At 36.0% G+C, this 15087-nt stretch overlaps 1 protein-coding gene and 1 long non-coding RNA gene across 4 annotated transcripts in view; one reads left to right on the top strand and one right to left on the bottom strand.

The window, feature by feature from the left end:
- The window catches only part of LOC141995976 (uncharacterized), a 46829-nt gene extending 36694 nt beyond the window's left edge, over nucleotides 1-10135 (top strand). The window contains exons 1-4 of one of the 2 annotated variants that reach the window (XR_012641450.1): nucleotides 5566-5581; nucleotides 5669-5913; nucleotides 6095-6229; nucleotides 6388-10135. This is a non-coding gene — a long non-coding RNA (uncharacterized LOC141995976). Of the gene's footprint in view, nucleotides 1-5385; nucleotides 5914-6094; nucleotides 6230-6387 lie in introns of those variants that run through there. The other variant, XR_012641449.1, reaches the window with a different exon arrangement.
- METAP1D (methionyl aminopeptidase type 1D, mitochondrial) overlaps nucleotides 1-15087 on the bottom strand; it is a 71686-nt gene that overhangs the window by 23083 nt on the left and 33516 nt on the right. The window contains exon 2 of one of the 2 annotated variants that reach the window (XM_074967585.1): nucleotides 1935-2104. The exons of the other annotated variant lie outside the window; for it this stretch is intronic. Within the exon in view, the coding sequence (XP_074823686.1) occupies nucleotides 1935-2104 (170 nt within the window). The remainder of the gene's footprint in view (nucleotides 1-1934; nucleotides 2105-15087) is intronic. 2 annotated transcript variants of the gene reach the window in all.

Here is a 15087-nt window from a genome sequence, read left to right as displayed (position 1 = left end):
CACAGCAAGACTACACAACATTTTAGTGTAGGAAGTGAAGAAGAATGGCGTATCCAATTAACTCTAAAGGGGGACTTTAGGTAGGTAGACTATAGTTACCCCAACTGGTGTTTGGCCGTCCCTATGCTTACAGAAAGTGTCATAGGATCTTTAATGATCCCAAGCCATCAGGACTTTAGGTTTACAACGTCCTTCATTCAAACACACAGCACCCCCAGCAGCACAGAACCTGTTCACACCATACTAGGACATTAATTTATTTCTAAATTGGAGGGAAAAATCCCACCTCCTGAATTACCAGCTCCATGCCCTGCAGCACTCTGAGTTTTCCCTTGGAGAACACTCATCCAATAACTGCCTAGACTTGACACTGTTTAGCTTGTAAGATATGATGAGATAGCAGCTCAAGATGGTATAGCTGCAGATATTTATGTCTACCTTTTCTCACCATTTCTCCTTTCCTATAAAAATCTGTAAAATTCATATGCCATTTTTAATATAAATATTATTTCTGCGATATTCTGTAGAAAAAATGCTCTTTCCCCCCCAATAATATATATTCCTGTAATAAGTTTCCCTCATTATTTAGATATTTCCTAAATTATTCTTATATCCTAGTTAAATTGTAATTTTGTAGGTAGATGAAAAATGAACAGATTATTAAAGATGGGCATTGCTACCTGTGAAGATTAGTTTTCAGCATGACAGTTTATTTTTTGTATTCATCCTGAAAGAAATATGTACACGTGCTACAACAATTTTTCTAATCTTTGAAAATATACAGGGTCTTGATCCTATATTCATTGTGTATCCAAAGCTTCTATAATATTTTAGGCTTAAGAACTCTATAGTAAGCATCCTCAATTTTTACTATCACCTTAGGAAAATGTAAATATTTTATATTTTGTGCTAGAAATCTACTTTCTTATAAAAGAAATAAAAAACTACTTATAAACATCACTATAAAATACTATCCAAAATTATTTTCATTAAATAAAGGGTATGAAACAGCCAGAGTACATACTACAATTAAAGCAGAAACAGGGAAAGGGCAATAGCACACCTGTTAGAACAGCTCTAAATAAAGTCATAATGGATTCAAAAGCAGACAAAAAATGTATTTTCCAAAAAAACAACATTTAGTCAATGACAGAAAAGGTTAGTTCGTAAGTTACATAGCAGGGCAGCTGGCTGACATTTTGATGTATGCTTTCATCTAAGCCTGAAATCACCGAATCACCAAAACTGCAGGAGGATGTAAATGTTTGAGACTTAATGTGTTAGAAATTTACATTGAAAGGGCAATATTTTGCCCTCAGATGAGCATGTGCATCTCATGTTGACTTCAGCTGGAACTATCTGCTTCTATCAGAGGTGCTGCTAGCCCACTGTGGGCCCTAAGCAGGAATATTTTTCCACCTCCCTTATCTTCTTCACCCACTCCCTAAAAATACTAATTGCATTATTTTCGCAAACCAAAAAATACACCAACACAACACATACTAATACACTGGTTAAAAACTCCATATGAAATTAGAGGCATGGTATTTTGGGGGTAAAACTAAATCAGGGACCCCCTAAGCTGCCTGGCACGCTACGCAATTGCTGCGTATGCCTAATGCCACCACTGCCCGTAGCCAAAGGGGTTTGGATCTAAAAGTGTTAAATGTTATAAGGTGATCAGTTACAGTAACAAACATAATATATGAAGAACTGCCAGTTTTAAACTCCCTAATGGCGTATTTACACCACGCTGTTTAGCATGGCAGGGAGCTGAAAACTTCTCACACCACTGTTCCTATTTCAAATCCCAAATCAAGTAACAAGACCATGATTCAAACTCCCAGCTGTCAGAGGATGAATGTACTTCATCACTCGTGCAGTCAATCTTTATACTGACTGGAAAAAGGATCAGATAATAGAAATTACAGTACCTTAGGAACTGGGTGAGCTAGAGAAACTATAGCCGGCCGAACTATGCTATAAGCAGTATTTCTTTGTCTCTGGAAAAAGAAATATCTTCTTTGTTGACTGCATGACTGCTTGTGTAAGCAGATATGATTGACCGGTGAAGAGAAAACTCCACGGCAGTGAGTCACACACCCTGTGAATAGAAATGTTTTTTTTTTTAAAATGGTTCAAGAAGTCTTTTTATTACTACCAAATTACTAAGTGGTGACTATGCCAAAGAAAAAACCCTAGATAAAAAAGATAATCAGATTGTATACAATAGCAAGTTCCAGTTCACTAATTTAATTATGATTTTGCTAACATATTTCTTATTTATCTGTAGTTTTATATAAATCTACATAATGAAAAAAGTGTGTTAACATTTAGAAGCACTGAGAACAAAACCACATATCAAAGCCTTATCTAGCAAAATACTGGATCTATTTTGGTGCGATGTATGAGAAAGTTGTGTAAATCCCCAGAGCATCAAGAGTAGAATTGACCCTATAATTGGGCCCTGTTCTCAATGACTTGAATTACTAGTCTGGACAGGCCAACCCTTGGGGCAACAGTAAAACAAGGGACAGTATCTAGAAGTTAAGGGAGAGAAAAGGATGTAGAGATGATAGTACATACAATTTTTCCATTTGTGTTTTGGTTTGGATTGTGTCTGCATCAGAGTAACCAACAGGTTGGTTCAGTGTACTTTGCCATTAAACTTTCAATAACTCATACAAGAATGTTTGGAAGCATTATGGAGTAAATTTCACATAATAAATTAATTGATCTTGAAAGGTGTCATATATACACGAATACACTAGCAACATTGATGTGGCAGAGAACCAACACGGACAATGACTCCTCAATAAAGGGGCAGTATTTTTTGTTTTGTTTTTTAAATCTGAGCTAACTATTCCGGTTAGATTCAGAAAAATTAGTGATGGAAAATCTCTTGAATCATCTAGTTCAACTCGTTGTCAATGCACCATTTCCCCCTACTGCACATTTCCTATTGTATTGTGTAATCTAGTTTTAAATGTCCCAATTAAAATTCTTTATTTTTCTTAGAAAATACCCATTTCTTCCATATCAGGGATGCATGTTCTACCTCCCCTCTAAATACGCTTATTGTGACCAGTGCATGGAAATTTCACTCTACTTTTACGTTTGGCTTCTTAGATAGCCTTTGTCAAGGTTCCTTCCCCACTCTGAACTCCAGGGTACAGATGTGGGGACCTGCATGAAAAACCCCCTAAGCTTATTTTTACCAGCTTAGGTTAAAACTTCAAGGTACAAACTATTTTACCTTTTGCCCCTGGACTTTATTGCTGCCACCACCAAGCATCTAACAAATATATAACAGGGAAAGAGCCTGCTTGGAAACGTCTCCCCCCCCCCCCCCAAATCCTCCCAAACCCTGCACCTCCTTTCCTGGGGAAGGCTTGATAAAAATCCTCACCAATTTGCATCGGTGAACACAGACCCAAACCCTTGGATCTTAAGAACAATGAAAAAGCAATCAGGTTCTTAAAAGAAGAATTTTAATTGAAGAAAAAAGTAAAAGAATCACCTCTGTAAAATCAGGATGGTAAATCCCTTACAGGGTAATCAGATTCAAAACATAGAGAATCCCTCTAGGCAAAACCTTAAGTTACAAAAAGACACAAAAACAGGGATATATATTCCATTCAGCACAACTTATTTTAATCAGCCATTTAAACAAAACAGAATCTAACGCATATCTAACTAGATTGCTTATTAGCCCTTTACAGGAGTTCTGACCTGCATTCCTGCTCTGGTACCGGCAAAAGTAACATACAGACAGAAAGAACCCTTTGTTTCCCCCCCTACTCCAGCTTTGAAAGTATCTTGTCTCCTCATTGGTCATTTTGGTCAGGTGCCAGCGAGGTTATCTTTAGCTTCTTAACCCTTTACAGGTGAAAGGGTTTTCTCCTCTGGCCAGGAGGGATTTAAAGGTGGTTAGCTTTCCCTTTATATTTATGACAGCCTTTTTACAGTGTTCCATGGTATATGTAAAGTACAGGAGTAGTAGGACACTCTTTCAGGAGCCCAAAAGTATAGAACAAATGGAATTATTGAATAAGCTCCGCCACAGAAGGGCTTTTAATGATATTTTCATATTTTGACAAGTGACAAGGTTAATGAATATTGTTCATATCTTTATAGCCCATACATTACTGTTTAGATCTCCCACAGGGGTACAGGGTAAAGTAATGAAGTAGCGATGGGGGCTGAAAGTTCAAATCAGGCTCTCAGACGAAAGCCAGGGAATTCTGTGAAAGTTGTTCCACAATAGTTAAAGAGCATAGAGGGGCCTCTGAGGAGGCAGAGCTGCACAGTTTTTAGATGGCTGGGTTGTATCCCGAGCTGGGTTCATTCTGTTTGCTTTTTTGTTTATGTAAAATCCTTTTTTTTTTTTTTTTTTTTGAACTGTGTACCTTGGATTCCAAGAATGGTACCTAAGAGAGAAAAACCTGCTGGTTTTTCTTTTTTACTTGCTGGACCATTTAACCCAGCCTACCAGTTGACACACAGCATTCATCCCCAAAGAGCCAAACACACAACTCAGTGGCCCAACTTGCATCAGTTTTCAGTGGCACTAAGTGCAGAGTCTGCAGAAGCAGCAATATTTAGGTTATCAGAAGTAGCAGCAATGAGTCTACTGTGTGTGATCAGTGTGATCAGACCACAATAAGACAGTTCTTCTACAGAGTGTAATGAAGGTATCTTGCTCTTAGTACAAATAGAGGCTCTTTCTGTGCAGTTTTATACAAACATAATAATTTTCCAATCCATTTAAAATCCACCCTCATTGATGTGGTCAGCTAGAGTCCACTCAGATATCAGGATGTGAATGTGCATTTCAGATGCTCTCCTTCATGAATGGCATGCTGCCAATGCACGTGTCCTGCCACATAAAAGTTTAATTGGGGAAAAAAGATGCAAGTGCACTTTTCAATTATTTGACAATAGAACTCTAAACGTTACAAATGGCATGCTCTGAAATACACCGGACCCTCAATAGAACGCGGGATTTGGGATCCATGCCAAGTACCGCGTTATAGCAGGGACCGCGTTAAAATGAAATTACTGTATACAGTAAATGTCACATCCAGAAAATAAACTCCTACTTGAAGGAAACAAACAAGAAAAAAAGTGTTGCTTTACTAGAGATTTAAAGTAGACATTACAATAAACTAGTCTAGTTTTTCTTTAAAAAGTCGGTGAGTTGCTTCTGCTTCTTGCTGCTGTGCTGCTTCCGCTTAGCAAACTGCAAAAGACTATGTAGCTGCATAATTTTTATAGGCTCAACGTCTTGCATCTCAAACCATCTTAAAGCAGTCTCTAAGCCGGCTACGGTTGCAGTTGACGTTGGAACTATGTCCACTTCATCTTCCTCTTCTTCTTCCACAGTGAAGGCCAATTCTTCAGCTTCTGGAATGTTGTTTGGTCGTAATGCCTGAAGAATTTGATCATCCGTTAGACTTTCAGCAACGGGACAAAATTCTTCTGCTTCATCGTCACCTCTTATCCAGGACTTGATATTTTATGGCAGAACAGTTACCCCGAGCCCGGACAGTTGCTGGCACAGCTCCTGCATCCACTCCATGTCTGTTCTTCCAACTTCCTCCTCTGTAAATCCCTTGAAGTCAAATTCCTCCTCAGACTGTGATTTGCTTTCTTAATTTTCTTCCAGGAGCGGGTGGCCAAACGACTCTCTCGGTCCCGCCATCCAACAGTGGTTTACCATTTCAGCGCATAATAAATTCCAGGAATTGCCGCCAATGTAAAAGAAGTCTTTTATAGTCAACTTCTTCAGAAAATCAGTGACAGACAACTCGCTTTCTATCATTTGTCGTACCAAGTTCCTTCGATAGTGCTGCTTAAAAATGGAGATAACAACTTGATCAAGCGGCTGAATTTTGGAAGTCATGTTTTTAGGTAAGTATTCAACCCATATTTTACCTTTACGAGTTCTGAGTTTTTTGGCCAGAGGATGCGCTGGACAGTTGTCTAGCAAAAGAAAGGCCTTTTCATCTAAGCTTTTTGCCCGCAAATGCTTTCGCACAGAAGGGAAAATTCGGTGAAGAACCATTGTTCAAAAATCTCTCTTGTCATCCAGGAATTTTTGGAGTTCTTGTATGAAAACGGCAGGAAATTCACATTTACGTGATGAAAGCACTGAGGCATGCGAGACGTTCCAATGCACAATGGTTCTACTTTATGCTTACCTGTTGCATTCACACAAAACAATAAGGTAAGGCAATCTTTTGCCCGTTTATATCCTTCTTTCTTACGTTCACCTGTTCTGACAGCCAGGGTTTTATCGGGCAACATTTTATAATAAATTCCTGTTTCGTCTGCATTGTAAACCTGTTCCTCTGAGTAACCCTCTGCCTGTAAAATTTCCCTCAGCTTCTCAGGGTACGATTGTGCATCATCGTCGTCAGCAGAGCGTTTTTCTCCCGAAACTGCAATCTGAGAGATTCCATGTCTTTTCTGAAATCACCATAGCCAATCCGAACTCACCTTAAAATTGCTGAATTCACCATTAAGTTCCCGGTTGAATTTTTCCGCTTGCATGGCTATAAGCGGACCAGAGATCGGAATGCCTTTCTGCTGTTCTTGCACGAACCACGTGTCCACCGCAGAACCAAGATCAGCATCATTCGCTAAACAGGCTCATTTTCTTTGAAGGCCATGCTCTTCATCCAGGTTATGAACGTAAGTTCTGAACTTGTCAGCATCCTTTAGCCATCCACGAAAGGTGGACTCGTTAATGCCAGTACCACGGCTAATCTTTACCTGGGTTTCGCCATTTCTAAGTCGTTCGATAGTGTCCAATTTCTCCTGCACCGAGTAAGCCTTCTTTTTCCCCAACATTTTTGACATCTTTCTAAAGATAAATACAGTACTGTACCTGTAAATTTTTATTACATTACATTTGCATGGAGTTCTAGGCCTACAGCAATCGTCATAGGGCTTCTCTACACTACCACGCGGGGTCAATCTAAGATACGCAACTTCAGCTACGTGAATAGCTGACGCTCTCCCGGCAACTGCGCTTGCGCTCCTCGTTCTGGTGGCATACTAGAGTCAACAGGAGAGTGCTCAGCGGTTGATTTATCACCTCTACACTCAAAAAAATTGTACTGTAATTACATTTGGGATCCATGGCTGCGACCGCATTATATCTGAATTTGTGTTATATAGACGCACGTTCTAGCGAGGGTCCAGTATACATCAAATCAATTTATATTCACTGGTGCACTCCTATCAGCTACCCCAAAATCAAAGGGATACCTCTTTATTTAGAGTGAAAATTTTACCTCTGTCCCATAAAAGACATACTATAGGTGTTGTCACAAGATAACAGGATAATAAGGTACTGTACTGTGTTGTTATTCCACTAACTATTCATTACAAACCAGAAATTTGTTTTACTTGCACTGGTGAAATGCATAAACCAAATGAATGCCATTAGATCATCACAAGAGCCCTAAAATAAATTGGTAAGAAATACAAAAATAAGATAACAAAACCTTTATTTAAAGGAGTAAATATAATATTAAAATATTTTCCTCTAAGATTTCTTTAAAAAAAAATAGAATGGCATTACAAAAATAATGCACAGTGTTTGTTTAGGGGAGAAAATATCTAGTTACTGTCACCATGCTTCCTTTACAAAGAATGCATTTTTAATGTCTCTACAACTACTCTTAATTTTTAAGCTTCCCTATTCACAGCTAATTTGATACACCAACATCATCAATCACTAGACACAAGAACAACTGGCTGTGTTCCATAACTCTTGTCCGCAGACTCCCAGAGCCGCTGACACACATGGAGGCTGCTGTCTGTCAGAGTCCTGTTTACTTCTATTATTCTACAGTTTGCAGTGCATTTTCCTTGTTAAGCTGTTTTGGGCCATAAGTGTGTATATTAATTCTTATAAGATATAATTTTATAAATGTAGAGTTTATGATGTTTCCTGTGGGAATTATAAACATCTGGGAGATATCAGAGTGAGAAAGCAGTAGCCTTGTAACACACAGATCATCATAGCAAGGGTGTAATGTTGACTATTTACAGGGTTTCTTTTTCCCCCCAACACTAAATCTGTGTTATTTGCCATGAATAACAGAATATTTACTATCAGCTGCAATAAGGAGACTTATTACCAGAGTTACCAAAAAAAAAAAAAAAAATCACCTCAGCACAGTTTGTGCTGAGCACAGAAAATTATAGACAACTGCTTCTTTTACTCCATGGTGAATCACACTGTGCAGCTTGTATGTATGTATGTCTTTGGAAGCTGCTGGATCCCACAGCATATCTTCCATGCTTTAATTTGTATTAATAATATAAATATGCACAAATATGTGAGTTATTGCAATTTACCATATGAAATTATCTTTTATGGAAATTACATTTGATTTTCTTTTAACTGATTCAGCCAGAAAGGCTGAATACAAAAATCAAGAATGATGATGGGAGGGAAGCATTTTAAGTGACTAATTTTGCAGCACAATGTGCCCCATATTTATTAGCCTTTTACTCCAGGTCTATTTTAATTGTTATCTGTTCATGCATGCTATACTATATAATGAAATTCTCCCATCTCACCCACTGAGTAGTGAGGTTTTTTATATGTACCTCTATTAATGACCCTTAATTAAGTTGATTTTAGTAATTTAAATGTAATTTTTCTTCTGGTCAACAAGTATTTTTAAGGGAGAGGTCAGGAATGAACTGTTAAATGACTGCTTTTAAAATGTTTCTTATTTAATAGTAGAAAGAATAAACGCTGTATGTTTCAATGACTGTGGCCTACCAACATCAAAACCGTAAGTCTACATTATTCAACAGATTTGAGTGCCAATACTCTCACGTCATTAAGCTCTTTAATACTCGTTTAGTCAAGATTTCAAATGTACCAATTAAGAAGCAGAAAAATTACTACAGCATAAGCTTCAGTCTGATTCTACTGTACAATAACTAAAACGTACCTTTAAAAAGATAGACACTATAAAACATATATATTTTAGGAGTACTTGTGGCACCTTAGAGACTAACAAATTTATTTAAGCATAAGCTTTCATGAGCTACAGCATCCGATGAAGTGAGTTGTAGCTCACGAAAGCTTACGCTCAAATAAATTGGTTAGTCTCTAAGGTGCCACAAGTCCTCCTTTTCTTTTTGCGGATACAGACTAACACGGCTGCTACTCTGAAATATATATTTTAGAATCTTTTCAACTATTACAATGATCAGTAGACTACAGAAGTGTACCAGCAAAAATATTTATGGGATATCAGAATTAACATCCAACTGATTTAACAAATATAGGCAATTAATTCTTGGTGAAGTGAGCCTTGCATAAACACAAAATAATTAGCAATTACCAACATCAAAACCAGTGTTTTGCTAACCTATTTTCAAATATTGGGCATTAGTTCATCTGAATTCAAAATGGAGTTTGGCGATTTACATGAAATATACACGAGGGAGTAAAAAATGAGCATTTAAAATTTTTTATATGCTCTATCAGATAATTTTAACCTTGATACATAATTATGCTGCTTCTGCCAGTTTTGATTTTTAAAAGAAAGGAATGACGTTTGAAGTGGCTGATTTAATAAGCACTATAGCTAACAGCACCTGGACTTCAACCAGCGTAACTAGAGTAAGAGTACACAATTTTTTATTGTTAATTAATTACAAAATGTTTAGATACAAATTTTCAATGACCCTATCTAAAATACTGGAGTTACGTTCCAACTTTTTTTTGGCAGATCTTTCGTGGCACAGGTTATTGTAATAAAAATTTATTCATACAACACTGATTTTGTAATGCCCGTGTTACAGAGGTGCACATGTGCTTCAAAAATAAAATGCGAAAGATTAAAGGTTCTTTCCAACTCTATGTAACCTGTACAACAGAAGAGCAACTCACATTTCACAAGCAATAACCTGTGCATTTGCTGAAGAAAAGAACAACACAGAAGAATGCCTCAGGCAGAAGTTGAAACTGATTGGGCAAAGTAGAAGAACAAGAGCCCTTGAAACTAAACAAAAGCAAATTCATTCTGTTGACAGATGTTGATTACATCAAAGCAATGAAGGACTTTTTTATTTAACAAATATCTCTGCATTATCTGTACATGAGAGATGTAACATGTCTTAATCAACATAATCTAACATGTAATAATTTTTAAATTCAATAAAAATATATTGTAATGAGGTCTTAACTACAGGCTTCTGTAAACAACAGTGTATTCACATGGTCGCGTCTCCATACCCGTGCTGGTAACGCCACCATCAGTCCCTTACTGCCAGGGGTTAACTGCTCTGGCAGACAAATAAAATACAGAGAGAGCCGTATAATTATGGAGACAGTCAAAGGGCAGGCTCTATTTTGAAATCTATTTGCACAGACAAGGTCTTCCAATTTGGCTTACAGGAAACTAGCTGGTAAAGGGAGTCTCCTTTTCTCCAGATGCTTTCCACACTTTTCCCCCACGTCAGGAAATCATGGATATGGACACCATACACCACTGTTTCCTGGGTTACAGGCCTATGTGTCATTACAGGAAGAAGACCAAATCCATAAAACAAGCTTGTGAGAAGTATTTTCCTCTAATTGACAATATCAGGAAAAAGCAAAGCATAAAAAGACTACTGAAAATGTTAATCTAGCAGCAGTTCTACACAAGATTTAGCCAGAGCTGACAATAAGGTGTTGACAAGGAAAAAATAAAAATGCATGATAAGCATGTCTGTGTTTTAAACAACATGCCTGGGAGAAACATAACATTCATCAGCATAGATATGCCTTTGGTTACAATTAACAATATATTAGTATAAATCTCTACAATTATGTGGTTCTGACTGTGCAAAATATTGACCTAAGGCCAAGGTCCTTAAATACATAATGCTAAAACAGAATTTATTTTTATTTAATTATTGAAATGAAATAGAAATTTATGACAGAAGTTGGTTATTAAATACTGTAACTAGAAGTCTTCCTGTCCGACTTACTCAGACCCAATGAAGTTGTCCTGTTTCTATCAAAATCAATAGCAAAACTCTCACTGACTCCAATGGTGCAGGATGAAGCCCCAAACCTGGCATCACTGGGATTCCTCAAAGGCATGAGGCAAGTTGGATATTGTTTTTAGGGCCCAATACTACTCCCCACAAATTCAAAGTTTTTCCAGTGACTTCATTGGGAGCAGGAGTAGACCTTCTTTGACAATATTTGAATTTGTAAAGTATTATATTAAAATTCACTTCGCATTTTCACAAATATTGACATACACTTTCTAACTATACCTGCTTATTATTTCTTTATATATCTTCCATATTCATATTAAGATAATTCAATACTATCTTTTCTAAGATAATACAGTTCTTGTAATTCTTCACTGAGCCCAAACCTAAAGCCAATAGAATAGATATCTTAGAAGTAGGTAAACTGGGAAACTATGAAGAATCAGAACCTCTTCCATGTACAGGAAGGATGACAGCCCGAGGGTACTCCAGCCCAATAATAACAACATTCAAGTACTAGCACCCAGGTCATGACAAGCCATGACCCTTCCCCATTGCTCTTTCAGGAAGCTGGCTCTGTGCCACACTTTATCAATAGCAATTAATAGTGTGTAACAAGTAAAGAGAAAGAGAAAAACTTCTAATTTTACATGTTACAAACCAATAGCCTTACAACAAAAATCCCCAGATCTTCAACTGGTGATGATTCCCTGAGCAGCTGTACCAAAAAAAGTCACACCAAAAAGCCAGTAAGATAAGTTAAATTTACTGCTTCACTAAGAAAATTCTGGTATTGTCAGAGCATATTGCCACTACATACTAGGGTTTAGGAAATACAAAACCAATAACTGAGTATAACTATGTCTGAGTATTACAACCCGGGCTCATTCATTCATTCATACCCCAAAGGAACTTCATTGTCCATTAAAGTGTGACTAGATTCCATATGTTTCTATTATTAAAAGCAGGATTCTTAACATTTCTGCAACACACAGACAGGCAGCTTCTTTGACAAAGAAATACTTTATCTTCCCTGTTGGGATAACTGGGTTTATTAAGATTGTACATTCTAGTGAGGTTCTAAGAAAACAACAGAAGTAATCTTACATCCAAATTTTTCTGTCTTCAACATAACAACATAAACAGAAAACAAAAGACAAGTGTTGTTTACAGCAGTAACAGCAGCAAAATGAAACAAGTCAGATCCAAAAGCCTGGACAAGGCAATATTAAGAGTTTCACACACAGTTAATTCCAAGGAAATATAGGCCCCGAATCAGCACAACACATCTGGCAAATTTCAACTTTTCTAACTAACAAATGAACCATTCCCATTAACTTACTACATTCCTGTTAAGATGAAGAAAATAAATGAATTCATCTTAAAATGCACAAATTAGAACCAGAAACATATTTGCTCAGGCTTGCACATTGAAATACATCTTAAGAATGGTTTCTAAGAATTTTATAAATAAAAAGTTTAGTCCAGCTTGAAAGAATAGTTGATATATTAATTACTTTGCTTTTCTCAAGGAACTGATCATTGTTTGGCTTAAGTATTTAACTTTAAATAAAACAAAATACCCAAGCCCAGTTCTGATTAAAATAATAAATGATTCAAAAAATCACACACACCCTCAACACATACACAGTATAGAATCTCATTGTTAATATGCACACAGCCACAGCTGTAACATCTATTGAATTCTACTGTTATAAAATAATTTCAGATAGTATATGGAACACAACTGTTTTTCAAACAACACATTTATGTCCAGTATACTGTATCACTATTCTGATATACTATTAAATGTTATGGTGCTAAAAAAAATAAATCTTGCTATAAACTACTTGTTTCCCATTGAACTTCACAAACCTATATCCGTATCCTCACAAAAATGCTTTACACATCATTTCTTTCATTGTGCAAAACCATGACAAAGACTGATAAAATAAGAGCATAAGTTTGCATAGAAATTTTGTGGACTATCATGATAATTATCTGAATATTCTCTATGTAGTCCCTCTAAGCTGAAGCAGTGAGAGTTTGTAGTTGGTAATCTTTTCCCCAAATAAAAGATACCACCCACTACAGTAATGTGTCATCATACTAATGTAGTTCCACATTTCTGCAGTTGAATCTCTGAGGAGTTAAAACAAAAGGATTCTTGAATCACAAGCCAGTGTTATCTCAACAATGAAGATAAGTATAAATTATGTTAGCAATTTCTTCTGATAGAAATCTTTCAATAAAATACTTATAATTTTACTCTTGTTTGGAAATAATGACATATAACCATAGGTGTTTCCAGCTCTATGTCAAGTTTTGTTAATTATCTGTATTATCTTGTTTTATAAGCAGTGGCTGCAAGCATCTAAAAACACGATTTATATATTATAGGGGTTAGTCCCCCATCGAGAGACTTTACAAATGTAAGTTACATGCATCCATCCCTCAGCACATCTATGATGGAGAACAGACTTTAGGATATCTGTCATTCCACTACCAAAACTAATATTAATGTCACCAGCTTATAAACTATGAGTCTGATTCTGCACTCCTTACTCAGGCAAAGCTTCCACTAAAGTCAATGAGAGTTCTGCCTGAGTAAATATTGCAAGGTTGGGCCATTACACTCTATAACCTATTCTTCCAAATATATGAGCAAATGTAATATTTTGCAGGATTACAAAGTTATGTTAGTGAGAGTTGGGAGGCAAGCTCTTATTTTGTTATAGGAAGATACACTGTGTAACAAAGATGTCCCAATCAAGAGTTCACTATAGCTAAAACTTGGTAGCTTTATCACAGTATTATTTTTCTACCAACTATTCATTAAAATGCACTATTACATCACTGCGTAACTAGGACGTTTATTCATAAATGTGACATTTGATTCACTGAGCGAATCTGAATTATAGGATTACAGATCCTGTTTAGAAGAGTGTAATAAATATTTTGTTTGTTGTTGTTATTGTTTTTAAATAGAAGATTTCACCCTACCTTCTTGCTTAAAATATACAAAGATCTCCTTAGCATAAAAGTGCCTGTTTATCAAACAGTGATACAGGAAGAAGTTGTTTACATTTTCAGCACAACCAACATACATCATTTATGACAAAAAAAACCCAAGCACTCAATAAGAAATGCTCAATCACTGTCAATCAGACACTAAAATATACATAAACCAAAGCATGCAGTATGAACTGTATTAGATTCAAACTGAACACAGAATTACTAATATAACAAACAAAAAACAAATAATTATAAGTGACTCATAGACCTATTTGCACATCTCACAAAACTGTTGAAAAGGTGGATAACCACAGAAACCTTTTGACAGCCTAAATTAAATATTTTAAAATTTGTATTCATTTAAAAATGCTGGAAATGACGTCCCTATCTAATTAAATTAATATATTTTCAAAAGCCCCAACTCACCTTTGTTTCCTAACTAGTGCTCAAAATGACTTTCCAACTCAATTACTAATAATTTGCCATTTAAATTTGATTTTATTCAAATAAAGAAACAATTTAGTATCATTGTGCTATAAAGCACATCAATATATTTTAATCCTGCAAATTAATATTTCTAACTTCCTTCTTTAATGTTTGAAAGTAAATAATAAAATGATACAAAACAAATACTCTGATTTTAATGCTTTATTACAAAATGTGTTTTGACATATAGACTTTTTTAAACTGCACACTTGCAAAAAAAAAAAAAAAGACTACACAAATTAACTGTTATAGCTGAAATGCAAATAGCCTTTTCAATTTATAGTTCTTTCTCACTGACAATTACAATTTGCATGGCTTAATATTTAATACTATGATTAGTACTAATGTCCTATATTATACTTCATAATCTAAATGAGTAAAATATTATTTTGTAGTTCACTGGTTCCTATACTTAAGATGTAATGTTCGGTGTGTATTTCATTATGCAGATGAGCAATGGATGTTGTCTGACATGATTTAAATGGGTCAACAGTATTTTCCTATTCACATTAATCATTTAGACAGCTAGAAGAAAAATGCTTTGAAAACTAAACTAGAAAA

Source organism: Natator depressus, chromosome 11 (assembly GCF_965152275.1).
Source record: "Natator depressus isolate rNatDep1 chromosome 11, rNatDep2.hap1, whole genome shotgun sequence".
NCBI classification, from domain to species: domain Eukaryota; kingdom Metazoa; phylum Chordata; order Testudines; family Cheloniidae; genus Natator; species Natator depressus.
The sequence above is the reverse complement of the archived record's forward strand: the minus strand, read 5'-3'. Positions and strand labels throughout refer to the sequence as shown.